This window comes from Lottia gigantea (genome assembly GCF_000327385.1).
Source record: "Lottia gigantea unplaced genomic scaffold LOTGIsca_72, whole genome shotgun sequence".
NCBI lineage: Eukaryota > Metazoa > Mollusca > Gastropoda > Lottiidae > Lottia > Lottia gigantea.
The window spans coordinates 162,858-180,345 of record NW_008710427.1 but is presented as its reverse complement, the minus strand read 5'-3'; the positions used below and the strand labels follow the sequence as shown (position 1 = coordinate 180,345).

At 30.9% G+C, this 17,488-nt stretch overlaps 1 protein-coding gene across 1 annotated transcript; it reads left to right on the top strand.

Moving 5' to 3' along the window:
- Positions 1-1,465: 1,465 nt before the first annotated feature.
- LOTGIDRAFT_130996 (hypothetical protein) lies at positions 1,466-11,708 on the top strand (the record flags this gene model as incomplete). Its single annotated transcript, XM_009065940.1, has 12 exons — positions 1,466-1,525; positions 3,418-3,486; positions 3,928-4,032; positions 4,641-4,695; positions 4,973-4,998; positions 5,498-5,608; positions 5,861-5,926; positions 6,183-6,273; positions 7,995-8,110; positions 9,254-9,339; positions 11,118-11,235; positions 11,631-11,708. 12 exons carry the CDS (start codon positions 1,466-1,468, stop codon positions 11,706-11,708), a joined length of 981 nt encoding a protein of 326 aa, XP_009064188.1.
- Positions 11,709-17,488: the final 5,780 nt, after the last annotated feature.

The window sequence follows — 17,488 nt, the reverse complement described above, 5'->3', positions numbered from 1 at the left end:
TTTCTGGATCGAATAGAATTTTGATTAAAGCAATACAAAAAATACCTGAAAGATAACATTGGGTATTGATGATTGTGAGGCTTAAGAATTGTTTAGGAGATTTTAGGAGGTGACTACTATTGGCCAATTGTTTGAAACATAGTTCACCAACGAGAAGAGACATGGCAAACATGAATTCACTCTGATGTATTTTTATGCTAGGTTTTTAATTGCAGATTAGGGATGAATATGCAACTATATAATTGAAATGATAGTTTTCATTTGGTTATGACTGAAATTACGCTTTACAAACTGGGACAAGATCATTTGATAGTTGAGCCCAGTACGTGTGATGTCTATCATATATATATTGTGATACATGTACTTGTAAATTCACCACCTAGTCTTTGAAAGGATTTTGCTATCTTGTCATTGATAGACATCCATTTTTTCAGCCTAGTCTCATTCTAACTATTAATATAGTTATCCAGAATGAAAAAGAATGATAAAATAGATGTATTGTCTGCATTCCATTATGAAGTCAGTTTATACTTGAGCTATATACTTGAAATTGAGCTTCAAAAACAAAATTGTTGAAAATCTTTTATAGATACCCATCCAGTTTTAGATCATTTTTTATTTGTCTTAATGAGAAATGTTGCTGTTATTTAAATCTGTATTGAATGGATTTAAAGTTTGGATGAAAGATTTTTACCACACTATTTTATGTCCTAGTCCTAGATTAAATGTGCAGGTCTTTTGTTGTATCAACAGTGCTTGTTATTTTGTATTATATTGCTTTCAGAATGAAAATTTTAATTTCCAGTATAAACTATTTTATACTGTTTCAAATTTAAAATATTAATAAGATATTGTTGATATTGGCTCTTATACATGTAATTAAAAAATACACAAATAAATCATCATTTCTGTAAGCAGGGTATTTTGTGTGCCTATAAAATGTAAATAAACATATTTATCTGGTATTGTTATATATTTGTTGGGATTTCAAGATTAACCAACTACAGGACATATTACATCCTATTACAAATGGGGTCTCCTTTACAGTTGGAAAAGGGTAAGCCATATTTCCACATTCCATGGTGTTGCTGTCTTAAAGGATTTTTTATTCATTGGTTTATGGTGAAATGAAGATACAGACTTATTATTAATTTTTAACTGATGAACCAAAGTTTAGAACTCAAAGCCTAACTGTTAGCTAAATAAAGAATTCATTATTATTAAATAAAGAATTTTTATAAAGATGTTTATGAAGTTCTGTCAATGTGACCTGTTATACGAGACTAAAATTCGAGTCCAAACAATGTCACATGACTTGATTCACATTGACCTATTTTTAATGACCTAGTCTCTGTTAAGTACATTATTGTACTATGGACTGATGATTATGTGGAATCATTGATAAATGGTGTACTTCTGTTGTCGACAAATTGATAAAAGGGCAGTGACAGTAAGAACAGACACAATGGCAGAAGGACATGCAGATTGGCCGGCGTTTAGGTTGAATAAACCAAGGTTTGATCAGGTAAATAAATTATATACTCAGTTCAGTATAATAGTATCAGCTGTTGATTAAAGCCTTGAATTTCAAGCTTAAGATTGAATTGTGAGGGTTATCTTTGGAGTGCCTTCCTTTAGTTGTCCCTGTGTAAAACCGTGCATTGAGGTAATTGAAAAGCTGGGGACAGTTTTTGGCAACTGTTTACTGAATTTTTCTTTTTTTTTTAGCAGGAGCAATGTCAGCATACTTTCTGTTCTTGTGTGAAAAGATGTTCTGTCATTTACTGTAAATCTAAAAATATATTTAATTGTAAAAATATAAAATAAAAGTAGCCTAGATATATATTCAGGTAAAGACTGTGTCATGACTAATACTTGTTTGGTGTACCTGATAATAAACTTTTAACCAATTAGAATGAACAATTTATATGACTGACTACATGAGTATATACAATGTCTAATAAAATGTGAATGTGAATAGATAGTATTTTTAGCTCACAGACACAATATCATCATAGATTATCCTAATAGTAATAAAGTGTAACAAAGTATCTATTGAAGTATAACAAAGTTTTCTATTGAAGTATAACAAAGTATACAAACTATAAGATAAAGGATAAAGCTAAGAGTCCATAATTATAGTCTTCAGTCTTCTTTGCTAAAGGTTTTCAAGCTAAGAATATGGTGAATCAATCCAAATTGCAGTTGTCTTTTTAGTTGGAAAGGGAGCAACATGATCTGTTACTCAAAGCGTAAGTTTTCTATTGAAGTATAACAAAGTTTTCTATTGAAGTATAACAAAGTATCTATTGAAGTTTAACAAAGTATCTATTGAAGTTTAACAAAGTTTTCTATTGAAGTATAACAAAGTTTCTATTGAAGTATAACAAAGTATCTATTGAAGTTTAACAAAGTTTTTATTGAAGTATAACAAAGTTTTCTATTGAAGTATAACAAAGTTTCTATTGAAGTATAACAAAGTATCTATTGAAGTTTAACAAAGTTTTTATTGAAGTATAACAAAGTTTTCTATTGAAGTATAACAAAGTTTTCTATTGAAGTAAAACAAAAGTATCTATGGAAGTATAAAAAAGTTTTCTATTGAAGTATAACAAAGTTTTTATTGAAGTATAACAAAGTTTTCTATTGAAGTATAACAAAGTGTTCTATTGAAGTATAACAAAGTTTTTATTGAAGTATAACAAAGTTTTCTACTGAAGTATAACAAAGTTTTTATTGAAGTATAACAAAGTTTTTATTGAAGTATAACAAAGTTTTCTATTGAAGTAAAACAAAGTATCTATTGAAGTATAACAAAGTTTTCTATTGAAGTATAACAACGTTTTCTTTTGAAGGATAACAAAGTATACAAACTATAAGATAAAGGATAAAGCTAAGAGTCCATATAGTCTTCAGTCTTCTTTGCTAAAGGTTTTCAAGCTAAGAATATGGTGAATCAATCCAAATTGCAGTTGTCTTTTTAGTTGGAAAGGGAGCAACATGATCTGTTACTCAAAGCGTAATATGCAAAGAAAACACCACAGGATGGTTCATGACATACTCATGAAGATGCTGCAACAAGGAGCGTATCCTAATCTGGTAAAGAGTTACAATAGTATGGGGAGAAATTCCAGCAATACTTCAGGTTGACCAGAGAAGAGTCATATTCTGGATTCTCCCATTCGATTTTGAACCAAGTTTCCACATGAAATCACTACATGGGATGATTCAGTTTACAGCAAATGCAGCTATTAGCAACATCATGACTAATCGCATTTGTTAATTGATCAGTGCTCCTGGTGTACCTATTTGAGTTAATGAGCATTATTTATATCGATTGAAATTAGTTTCAAATTGTTTTCTAGTATTTATGTTTGTATTCATAGATGTTTGAGACTAGTTATTTGTCTTTTTTAGAGTACCTTTAGTGGTAGATTGAGACATTTTTTAGATATAATAGATCCCTCAACTTTACTTACTTCAGAGGTAAGTTATAGTTTTATCTGAACTGCTAAAAGATTCTGGAGTCAAATCATTTGGAACTATAATTGCTTAATGAGTTTTCACTAATTGGGAGATCAAAGGTACAATCCTAGCATAGGCTAATATGCCTTAATTAGCAAATTACACAGTTTGGAAGGCAAGGTTGAAAAAAGAACAGTAATTTGAAGTAAAAGCCCAATGTGCTACAGCAAAAAAGCTCTGAAATTCACACTGGAATCTGTATATAATATTTGAAGTCAATTCACCCAGTATAATCAAATGAAAATTGTTGATGTGTAGAATCTTGTACTTTACATAGTTAATGACACAGACAATATCTATTAAGTAATTTCATCACCACATTTGTTCTGTACCACACAGTCTTTGTATTTGCATTTTAAGCCTAAAGAATCAGCCAATTCCACTGTAAAGTTTATTTTCTAGAAAAAGTTAAAAGAATCATGTCAATTATTAAATGATTATAAAAAAGGTCAGCTACCCCCTGGTACAAGAGATGAAGATTTATGGAAGGCTCAGAAAATTAAACAGGTGGGTCGAGAGATGTCATGTACCCTCATTTCAATAATATGGTTTATAAATTCAAACTTCATTTTTCTCAAGTGTTTTTTTTGTATGCTTGAAAAGATTAATGTATGTCCCATATCCTACCCTCCAATTATTTCCATTTTCACCAATATGTTAAAGAAAAGTCAATTAACCTATTAGAATGAACATAACATTCAAAGTCTCAATCTTATCAAATAAGAGAAAATAAGAATAAAAAATTCATAAGTGGACCTACCTTTTGTCAAAAAACCATAAAACTAAGTAATTATTCATAAAACTAAGTAATTATTCATAAAACTAAGTAATTATTCATATAACTACAATTAATAATTGCAATTGTTATATAGTTGTGATATCAGGCATGTCAACTGATGAATATCTATGCTTATTGGTCAAGGTTGAAATGTGAATTCTGTGTTCATTCTGAAAGGTTGATTTCTTTTAAACCAATTGATGCAGCCATTTTGCTGTTAGCTGGTGATTTTATATAGATGTAAGCCTGTTCACCAATCTCTTAAAATTATCAATAAAATATAGTTTATATATAATAAATAAGATATAGTAAGCACAAAATATACTTAATATTACAGGCTATCATACATCCAGATACTGGTGAAAAAATATTGATGCCATTTAGAATGTCAGGTAGGTTGAAGGCTAGATTTGATATCCTTGAGCATTACTCATAAAGTAATTGTTGCATTTAATATTGAACTCCGGTGTGAGCTGACTTGAAAGATGAAATTGTGATGTTCTTATAAACAGAATGTTTTGTAATGTACATTCTCTGGATCTACTTTACAATAGTTATCTAAACATAAAATACATGTAAAAAAGGTTACATGTATTGAGATTGCAGCTGTATAATTCTGAATCAATGTTTACTGACTAAAGTAATACAGGAAAGATTTATATTTTGTAGGTTATGTTCCTTTCGGATCTCCTATGGTATATATAATTTTTTTTAGCAATGTTTTAAACCTTTCAACTTATATTTAATTTTGAGTCAAACTTTCGTAATTAACTCATATATTTAAATATATATCATTTGCTATAGAAATTGGTTAAAGGGGATGTGTGTGTCAGCTATATGAAAATAAAAACAAGTTATGTCTCAAGTGGATTTAGTTTTATGTACATTAAAGGGATTGTGAAGAGGTTGTATAGCATCAATTTGCATCATTCCAATTTTCAATCAGACATCTGTAGTTTCTGCAATTCCACTTAAAGTTAAACTATGCACTTTAATAGCACTTTATGACGTCGCCATCGCAAAAGCTGCTATTGTTAGATAAGCATGTCATAAAACTCCCAGTTTTAGTGGAATTGCAATCGAATATCAGTGCTATTAGTTGCCCTCCTGATATACAAAAACCTAGGCTAGAAAACCTCTTTACAATTGGTGTTTTAATGATGACTGTAGATAATAATATGATAATTTATATAGGTTGTTGGTTTATTACTTCCGAATCCATCAATAACTAGTGTTATATTCTGGCAATGGTTAAATCAGAGTCATAATGCCTGTGTTAATTATTCCAATAGGAACGCATCCAAGGTATCTGTTAAATATTTTTTCTTATAATCTCATGTAGAAAACTAACATATACTTATTCCAATAGCAATTCCTAGTTAGTAACACATTCATTGAGGTAGACATGAAGTGTTATATTAATCAGTTTGATTTATCAAGTACAAAATTTATTATTTATGCAACAGCCAATATTCTTATCCCTATTCCAGCTTTTCAATATCAACAAATTGGGATTGTATTTTATATATATAGGTAAATTTTGTGAATATTTTATAGCCCACACCTATCAACAGATTCATTATGGGATATTTAGGTGCTGTCACTAGTGCCGTTGGTATTGCAGTAAGTAAATTTTTTCCTCTCTCTGGATTATGGTATTTATTTCGAAAAAAGTTTAATTTCAAACCATTCTTATTGAAAGAATATTAGTAGTGATTTTAAAGTACTGGTATTTATTCATTATGTAGTATTATTCTATAAGCTTATCTCATGCTGTTGACACATGTTTTGGACATCCAATCCTCATCACTAAAAAGTCATCAGGACAGCTTATTTTGGAATTTATTACAGTTGGTAGTATTTAAATTATATATTTCAGCTAGGTTTGAAAAATTTGATAAAGAAAGCAAACAGATTTAGTCCCGCTACAAAGTTATTAATTCAAAGATTTGTCCCTTTTCCTGCTGTAGGTATGTACCTTGATTAGCCTTCATTTCATTTTGATAAAAACATTGATTGCATCAATAAACTTCATTTGTAAAAACATGATACCCTGTTGTATTAGTGAAAATGTTTTTCAGCCAGGGCTAGTTTGTGATTCAGTGATGTTGCATTGATTTCAGTCAGTGCTTGTATTAAAAGGATGTATTAATGTGATGTATTTCAGCTAGGGTGTGTTAATGTTGTATTTATGATAATGTATTTTAGCTAGTGCTTGTGTATGTAATGTTGTATTGATGATACTATATTTCAGTTAGTTATAGTGTTTGTTATGTATTGGTGATAATGTATTTCAGCTAGTGCTAGTGTGTGTAATGTTGTATTAATGATACTGTATTTCAGCTAGTTATAGTGTTTGTTATGTATTGGTGATAATGCATTTTAGCTAGTGCTTGTGTGTGTAATGTTGTATTGATGATACTGTATTTCAGCTAGTTATAGTGTTTGTTATGTATTGGTGATAATGTATTTCAGCTAGTGCTAGTGTGTGTAATGTTGTATTAATGATACTGTATTTCAGCTAGTTATAGTGTTTGTTATGTATTGGTGATAATGTATTTTAGCTAGTGCTTGTGTGTGTAATGTTGTATTGATGATACTGTATTTCAGCTAGTTATAGTGTTTGTTATGTATTGGTGATAATGTATTTCAGCTAGTGCTAGTGTGTGTAATGTTGTATTAATGATACTGTATTTCAGCTAGTTATAGTGTTTGTTATGTATTGGTGATAATGTATTTTAGCTAGTGCTTGTGTGTGTAATGTTGTATTGATGATACTGTATTTCAGCCAGTTATAGTGTTTGTTATGTATTGGTGATAATGTATTTCAGCTAGTGCTAGTGTGTGTAATGTTGTATTGATGATACTGTATTTCAGCTAGTTATAGTGTTTGTTATGTATTGGTGATAATGTATTTCAGCTAGTGCTAGTGTGTGTAATGTTGTATTGATGATACTGTATTTCAGCTAGTTATAGTGTTTGTTATGTATTGGTGATAATGTATTTCAGCCAGTGCTAGTATGTGTAATGTTGTATTGATGATACTGTATTTCAGCTAGTTATAGTGTTTGTTGTGTATTGGTGATAATGTATTTTAGCTAGTGCTTGTGTGTGTAATGTTGTATTGATGATACTGTATTTCAGCTAGTTATAGTGTTTGTTATGTATTGGTGATAATGTATTTTAGCTAGTGCTTGTGTCAGCTAGTTATAGTGTTTGTTATGTATTGGTGATAATGTATTTCAGCTAGTGCTAGTGTGTGTAATGTTGTATTGATGATACTGTATTTCAGCTAGTTATAGTGTTTGTTATGTATTGGTGATAATGTATTTCAGCCAGTGCTAGTGTGTGTAATGTTGTATTGATGATACTGTATTTCAGCTAGTTATAGTGTTTGTTATGTATTGGTGATAATGTATTTCAGCTAGTGCTAGTGTGTGTAATGTTGTATTGATGATACTGTATTTCAGCTAGTTATAATGTTTGTTATGTATTGGTGATAATGTATTTTAGCTAGTGCTAGTGTGTGTAATGTTGTATTGATGATACTGTATTTCAGCTAGTTATAGTGTTTGTTATGTATTGGTGATAATGTATTTCAGCCAGTGCTAGTGTGTGTAATGTTGTATTGATGATACTGTATTTCAGTTAGTTATAGTGTTTGTTATGTATTGGTGATAATGTATTTCAGCCAGTGCTAGTGTGTGTAATGTTGTATTAATGAGAAATAATGAGTTATCAGAAGGAATAGATGTGACTGATAAAGATGGCAAAGTTGTAGGAACAAGTTTAATAGCTGCTAAAAAGGTATGTTCTCACTTGTTTTTTTCACCTATTATCATTGGGAAGGTGGGATTCTCGATTTTGTCACTTTATGTTCAAATTTTGCTTTAAAAATTCCATTTCATGCACAATAACACTGGTGTCTGACTGTCAAAACTCATATCATGACCAAACTTGGTGCTTTTCATTGTGTTACCATACTGCTCATGGAGGGTACATAATTTACTTTATTAGCTTAGGGAATCTTATTTTGTCCCTGATTGTCAATTGTGCTTTATTGCAATATTAGGCTTTAACAGAGACAGCTATTACAAGAATCGTACTACCAGCTCCTATTTTTATAATTCCACCAATAATAATGGCTAGTTTAGAAAGGTCAGTCTGAAAACCTGAAAGGATAAAAGTTCTTCCCTTTCTGTCTTTTAACTCTTTCTTGTGAAAGGTTTGGTAGGTCGCCTTTTATGGATAATATCTTCAATCCTTCAATATAATCTACTTTCTCTCATGGTGATGTTTCTTTATCATAATTCTATATTTAACCTCTGTAGACAATAATAAATACATTTATGCATGTAGTATTAATAAACTGCATTGTTTAATACTCCTTTAAATTGGTTTTTTTTATGTAAATTTTGTTAAGAGCAATATAAAAGAGTCCAAATGAGTATTTTTTTTGCTAGGTGGGCTCTTGGAGAAGGCACTTCACCACTGAAAACTGTCATTGTGTGAAGCAAAGATTTCTGTGGCTTTAAACATCAATGTTAAATTAGGAGACATGGCTAACAGCCATGAAAGCTGAATATGAATTGAAAGAATTTCTTTAAATTAGCGTTGTTAGCTTGATTAATATGATAATTTTAAATTGAAACACAGTAATATGATAATGAATAAAAAAATCATCAGGTTGAAGTCAGGCTTTCGCAGATTTAAATCCAGAAATGTTTAAACAGGCTATGCTTCCATTATGTAAATTGATAAGTAATAGCTGGGGGTGGGGGTCAAAGCCGGTCAGCCTTTTTTCTGGAAACACCATTGGGCAGACAACAACTCACTACCCTCTGAACTATTCAACTGCACCAAACAGACAGCTTTTCATCCCAGTGTTAGTGGGAAGTATTTACACAGTTTGAAATTGTTAAACTCCTTTATGACTACTATTATATTTAGGCATTAATTGAAACAGCTATCACTAGATTGGTTCTCCCTGCACCAATATTAATTTTACCACCAATAATAATGTCTTATATTGAAAGGTGAGTTATAAACCACCACACACTCTATGTGTATTCATATATTAATATTCTTCTCTGTTACTTGAGCTTGTTTCCATTTATCCTTTTATAATATATAGCTTGCACCATTTATAATCCTCTTTTATTCTACACAAATATAGTAGGCCTAATGATTTTTCTCTTTTTTCGCATATTTCCTTCTTGCTAAATTCAAATTTTTAGGGGAGTGTGGTGGCTCATTGAATTAGGCTCTTCTGAGCTTACCAGATTGTCTAGGGTAAGATCTAGCTTGTTGAGATAATAATACTTTTCTAGTCATTTGGATGGGACAGTATTACCAGACCTCATGTGCTACAGTGGATGTCTTTTTTAAGTGAAATCTAAAACAAATCCATAATCCCAATCCTGCTGTTCTTACAAAATATACCTCATTGTTCATTACATGTCATTTCCCTTCTTCAATATCTCATTCAGGAGCAGGAAGAAGAACACAAAACATTTTATTTCATTTCCTTAATGCTTGCTAATAACTTTATAAAATAACTTCAAAAATTATTTTGAATGTGCAAAATAACATCTTAACATGTTATATATTTTGATTGTATTATTAATTGTAAGTAATAGGTTTGTATGGTGAAAATTATTAAAATATATAATTAAATTAAATTTAAAAGTTGAATATCATCGAACAGATAATCTTTAATATTGAAACAGCAAAGTAGTTAATTTGGACCTTTATTTCAAATGATTTAAAGTTGATTAGAGATTAAGAGTTGTGTTGCTGATCACTAATGAATTAGCATCATTTTAATGAAAAGAATTTTTATTTGATCATAAACTGGTCAATCAATCACTGTTTGCTGTGATAGGTTAGATTTTCAAGGGATTATAATTAAAGTTAGCTAAAAGTGAAAAAACTTGACCTCAATTCATTGTATTTACAATTTACAATTGGAAAAAAAAAATTGTATTATTTCTACATGTGTAGGCATTGATAGAAACAGCTTGTACAAGAATTGTACTACCTGCTCCAGTGTTGATATTAGTTCCACTGGTTATGGGAGCATTAGAAAGGTTTGTGACAGGAATTGTTGTACTGTAGATATAGAACCACTGTCATGAATTAATCACTATTTTAGAGAACATATAATGTGTGTTTCTAGAGATTTTGAAGGACCTTTATTTTACACCAGTACACTGAATGTTTTAAGCAGAATTTTTTTCACAAATTGTTGTTTGCTCTTGCCTGTATTGCACCTTATCTTTAGTTTTGTAATTGTTTAATCACTGAAATTTTTGTGGTATTATATTGTGACATTTGTTGTGAACTACTAAGACAGGGATAAATTTATTGAAGTGTGAAAATTGTCTTTAAAATTCCCTTGTTTGTTGTACCATTGTTTGCTGTGTTGTACAGATCATGTAGTATTGTTATTGATTTAGGTAACTGTGGCACCAGATAAATACTTTATTTCAATAGATAGTCTGGCAAATATGAAAAATTTACTTTGCTTTTAAGGATGTTTATGTTGTATGATTAATTATGTACTTCATATGTGTAATTTCAGCACCAATGTCTTGTTTAGATTGAATGGTTACACCAACTTCTACAGTTAATTTTGATATGAATACATGATTGTATTAATAAAAAGATATATTAACATATTAATAAAGTATGACACACTTCCAAATTCTCAATATTGAATATGTATTATAGGCTAAGTAAATAATTTGTATATTGACAATATCTTTAGTTATATCATTAAAATAACTTACTTAATTTTTTAATTATTACATAGGACAAAGTTTTTGAAGCGCTATCCTAAAATACATTTACCTGTGAATGCATTTGTATGTACAGCTGCTTTTGCATTAGCATTACCAGTTGCTATAGCCTTGTTTCCACAGTATTCTCAGGTAAGTGATTTCCTTCAGGGCAAAAGATTTACTTCTAACTTAACTACTTATTTAAGAAAAACTCACCAGTAATTATATTATATTCTTTTAGAAGGCAACTTGAAAGTTTAATCTCTTGTATATCAAAGTATCAAAAATAAAATGATTCATGGGCCCATGCTACAAATAAAAAAAATACAAAATTCATATAATTTCTAATCCAGAACATCAAAAAACATTCGATTTCTGCATTAGTAAATGCTCCACAAAATGTATTTATTGCATCCACTCAATGGAATGGATGTTATTGTCCAAGTTGATACAATTGACTAGAAATTTTTAACAGGCTTTTGTTCAGCATTAGTCTATGAAAATGAAATAAAAATGATTGTTGATCAAATGAAATATACTTTCAGATATCTACCAAGAATTTAGAAAAGGAGTTTTTAAATTTAACAAATGAAGATGTATTATATTATAATAAGGGTCTATAATTATAAGGAGATCCAGCAAGTTGTTTTTTAGAACCAATCCTGTTACTTTTGTTATAGCATTGATCCAGTAATTCCTCTTGTTGACAAAAAAATACTCTTGGACTACAGTACAAGGGAATTTACATCCTTACACCTGGAAAGATGTTATTTATTCAAACTGTGATTTTATAATATTAATAAACAATTTATCTATTTACAGTTAACTTTACAAATACATGTATATGACATACTACAATTTTTTTTATTAATAATGAATTTTTAACATATATAGTATTAATAAATTTGTTCTCAATATAGCAGTATTATGTACGTATAATGATAATCAGGGAAGTATTGATAAATATAATAAATGATTTTTTAATTATTAAATAAATATAGCATCATATCTTTTCCCATTCATAATGATTAAAGAGTTGTTTCATGGTGTATTATGTTTTGCTCTTGTTTGTGGGAAGGTTTCAGAGATCTCAGAAAAGTGGCTGGTCCGGTTTTTCTGTATAAGCTTCAACAACGGAAAAGAAAAACCCACAGTATTCATTAGATATTGGATCAAATTCTTTAGCAAATACTTAATTTCTAACAAATAAGCAAGTCAAAATCGACTGACACTGAAACTTGGTATGCATGTATATATTGATGAGATCTCGGTCAAGTTCGAAATTAGTAATAATCGGATGAACGGTTTCAGAGTTATTGCCCTTGTATTAGTAAAAACACGTCAAATTTGACTTGTAGGCACAATAGAGACTACAGTTTTTATCTCATCTTGATGAAACTTGTTATGCATATATGTATTGATAAGATCTCGGTTAAGTTTGAAATTTGTAATAATAATCGAATGAATGGTTTCGGAGTTATTGCCCTCTACTAAAAACGCGTCAAATTTCGATTGTAGGCACGATAGAGACTACAGTTTTTATCCATCCTAGATGAAACTAGGTATGCATGTATATGTTGATGAGATTCTTAATTGATAACAATCGGATGAAGGGTTTCGATGTTGTTGCCCATGACTTAGTAAAAACTTGTCAAATTCGGTCTGCAGGCACGACAGAGACTACAGATTTTATCAAATCTTGATGAAACTAGATGCATGTAAGATCTCCATCAAGTTAAAAATTGGTAATAATTGGATGAACTGTTATTGCCCTTGTGTTCATGATGTTTGAATTTGATGATAATTTCATGAACTGTTTCAGGTTTTTGCCTTGACTTATAAATGATTTTAAGAAAATCTATTATTAGGCCACTAAATATTTTGTTATCATTTCTGACAGCTGGTACTGGGCGTATGTTACCTTGCCTGGCAAGCTATCTTTTAGTTCGTTATGCTTTTTGGTAGGTTTAAGGAAACTATTGTACGTATTTAAAGGTTTCAAAAAAATATTGAGTAGGCCCAGCACCAAAACTGGTTTAGGCTCCTTGCTTAGCAATAATTGGTATACGCCGTTAATTAACCCATTTAACACTACATCAGTTTGATCAAGTGGATACATTGATGTAAATAGCACAATCATTTTAACGATATTTTGACATTGCCCGTTTTAAGAAGCCGAATGATTCATATGAAGTAAAACACCATAGCAGTAATTTAAACAAAAAAATTTCTATCATGCTTAATGATCGATGAGGAAATACCAATATAATAATACTACAGGTGGGACTAAACTAAACATTTCACCGTTAGGCCCTACGTGAAATATAGTTATCTCCCTTTACTTATATTTTAAGGAATAAAAATAACGTAATAGTTGAAACTGGCACGTATTGTAAACAAAATGACCTGTGGAACGCTTTTCACAATGTCTGTTTCAGAACATAATATTTTACGTATTATTAATTGCATCCACGCGTTTGGGCGAAAACACGAATTTTTTGTTAAGCTGTTCAATATTTTTAGTATGAAAGAAGCTGAAATTTGACGATGTTAGGATGAACAGTGTTTAAGTTATTCATGCGATATTTATAAGTTATTTGTATGAACTTATACGAAACAACATATGGTTCTTGCGTGGAAATAAAGGTAGAGTTATACTTCTGACGCCGCCAACTGCTGTACGGTCAAGTAACCTAATTTCGTGGAAACCTATTATTCGTGGATTTCCGGAAAGGATTAATAATTTACATGAGCGATCTTGCGCGACCTCCGCATTAGTTTGTTTTAATAAACATGGGTTTTCTCTACAATGTCAGGTAGTAGAATGAATCCAGTAGTTTCAAGCATGGTAAAATGTATTAATGTATACTTTGACAAATACAAAATGGCGGATTTCACTTATTACCAAACATCACCATTTTTTATCGGCCGAATTTCCTTTTAATCCCAAGCGGTAATTGGAATTCCAAGTGTCGTCTGCTAGAATGTATTCCAACGAATGAAGTCACGTGATCAACTAGCGGGTTCCGTGTCAGCAGAAAATTTCTATGGAACACAAAGTGGGCCATATTCTTATGTTGTTTCAGTGACTTTTAGCAATAAATCACGCTACGTATCATATTTTGTCAGTATTTTTTTTTTAAATCGTGGTTCTTTGAAGGAATTGTCACTAGTTATAATGAATTGATATTAAAGATAACTACTAAGAGAAGTTAATTATACCACCCGGTATCTATACAACGTGTTTTTCTCGACTTATTTATAGATCAAACATTGTACACGAAAATAGGTGACGCATTCTGCAGCCGTTGCCGAGTTGCTCATGAAATATGGGTCAAAGTGAAGGATTCATAAAGAAAATCAAAATAAACCAATTTTAATTATTTTGTAGAATATCTGAGGAAACATCTAAGACATAAACAATTTTTTTCGTTTTTTTATCTTTGACGAAATTCGGTGTTGAATCCTTATATCCACGAAAATAGGTTACACCACTGTATACGCTAACATGCGCTCGTGGTCGGCGGATGCCAGCGTTCGTCAGCTCATATACTATCAACGTCATCGAGTGCTCGGCGTATAAAGGCGCAAGTCGGCGTAATATTTTCCAGAGTTCGACTGTTGTGAACTTTTACGACGTACATTTGCATACGACGGCGTTTCAACCAATCAGAAGAAGCTAATTGATAACACAGACAATTAGATCTTGAAAATAGGTCGACACATGCGAGCTTCTGAGGGCCATGCATGATATGATTATGTCGATTGCTGTGCTGTCAATATTTTATTTTCGGGAGGGAAGTTTGCTAAAATTAAGTGCATTTAAGTTACAAAGTTTATTTACAATGTTTTGTAGTTTAGTCATTATAGACTATTATTTTTGATTTTTTATCTGTGAGCGTATGTTACCTTTCCAGGTATGCTATCTTTAACTTTTGCTACGGGCGCATGTTAATTTTCCTGCCAAGTTTCAGTTGCATTGGAAAATGCTTACCAATGAACAATTATTAGCTGGAAAGGCTAACTTACACGAGGGTGGGGTGTGTTACGTATCCTTGTTATTTCCGGGAGAGAAGTGTATTTAAATTTTAGTTAATCAAACCTTACACTTCATACTCATAGACAAAAACATTTTACGACAATGACACACGACTGAAAATGTCGTTTAGAACTTTCGTGAAATAATTAAAAAAAATACAATTCATACACCACAGTCGTAGGACATGACTTGGAGTTTGGAGTTTGGAGCTGGTTCACTAACATAGTGTTCTAATCCTGAAATATGTCTACAAAGACCTTCACTAAAACTCTATTTCATATCATTTCATATTTACGCGTACATATTTACACAAATTCTAATTTTCTGCCTCATTTCACTTCATTTTCGAAAATTTATTTCAAAATTATAATGGCGGCGGTCACAAAAATGGCGGTGGTTCCTTTCAGATTGTTAATAAAGGAAAGTCAATATGGAGATGTTTAGATTGCATTAAAATGACTGGTGAACATAAACATATGACAATTATTATTCCATTGTTCAATTCAATTCATTTATATATTGACATCTCATCATTGGACTTCTATAAACATTTTCCATCTTTAATCTGTTTGTTTCAATCCCGCTTTCAGTCGATATTCTTTAATAATAGAGTACAATAACCCGTATACAGCCAATCTGAACATGTTAGAATAAAACAGGTCTTTGTTATAAACTTATTAACTATTAATATAAAGTAAACTATATTCTAATCTCCCCAATGACATTATGATATTTTGACCGACATGGACGCCGAATGGCCAAGTTAATCGATAATTTGATAATCTGGGCATCAAGGTGAACACTTCAATGTTCAATGACATGTCAAACTTTACAAAAATAGTCCTATTCAAAAGCTATATCACGACCACCCGATACACTATCTAGTATATAGATGTCAGCATTGCTAAGAAGAAATTAAAATATGGACCTCTACTCTTGCTTTACAACCAAATTGTAATGATACGACCTTTTTATGTTTATATCATCAATTTAATTGGCTTCCAAAGCAACCGAAAACCTACCAGAACATGTTTGGTTTATTTATTTTCCATCAAACGTGTTTTAGAACAGAATACGTCTGAATTTAACACTATTTTATTATATCAATCTCTTTGGATAATCCTCAATTGAGAAGTGAAAATCGTCGGAACATCGGGACCGCACAGCTCGTGTAACCGAATGTCGTTTACATTTTACCATCGTCATTTTCAATAACTGTTTTCTAATTCAACGTCAAACTAGTGATATATAAACATGTCAAATAGTTCTTTTTCAATAAATCATGAATATTTAATAACTTCAATGACCAGAAAATAATGATTTTCAGATTCAATTAAGATTTGTATGAAAAGTTATTTATTAACATTAAGTTAAACAATAAGTTGAAAGGTCAGCTGAATGGTAATACTTGAAGCAATGTTAACTTGGTAAAGAAAAGATTAAGGGTTCTATAAAAATAAGGGCGTGTAAGTGACACCAAAATCATTAAGACTTATTCACTTCATTTACTTCTTGCCTTGTTCACTATTGTTAGTTTTGTGTTTACCACCTCTTGACTATTTCCAAATACATCACCTAGTGGCACCTGTCATAACACCCCTCCCTCTACTTCACTCTCTTATAAACAACACAATAGTAACAATCTGGATACATTTCATGATTCAAATCCCACAAATAACATTCAATATTTAGAAATTATGCATGCGCATGTCTTCAGTTCAGTGCGAGACTGACCTTTTGTGCGGGATTAGCATTAGATATTATAATGGGCGCCTAGTCGCGAAAAGGTGGTATAAGGTTAACGTTTGTTTTGTAAAGCCCTTAAGATATTATAACACTTTTCTATATACTCGGTATGATATATCTATGATCTTTTAACAGCTGCAGTGTATTATTATGATTATTACAAGTATTAGAAACTAGATGCCAATAATCTGAAATCTGAGTTAATATATCAAGAATCAGAGATGCGAGACACACACCTGTAGGAAGGTCTTTAGACAATCACTAATTCTTGTCATTAAATAAACTCCGATATGAAGAATGTGTCACAGTCAGAATTAATTAGAAATCAGAATTGATGACATATCAAATATTGTGCTCAGGTGCATTGCGCGTGAATCTTTTTTCGCTTTCTGCCGTTTGAATCAGTCATTAGTATAAAAGCCAATCACTAAAAGGGTGTAATAATTATCTGCATGTTTGAACACTATTTTGTGAAACAATGCAAAAATCATCTCTTGAGAAGACAAGAAGTGAGGAAAATATTACACCCTATTGTTGATAAACTATTAAACTTACTGTTACTAAGACATCCTGTTGTTGATCAACTAGTATACTTACTGATAATAAGATATCCCGTTG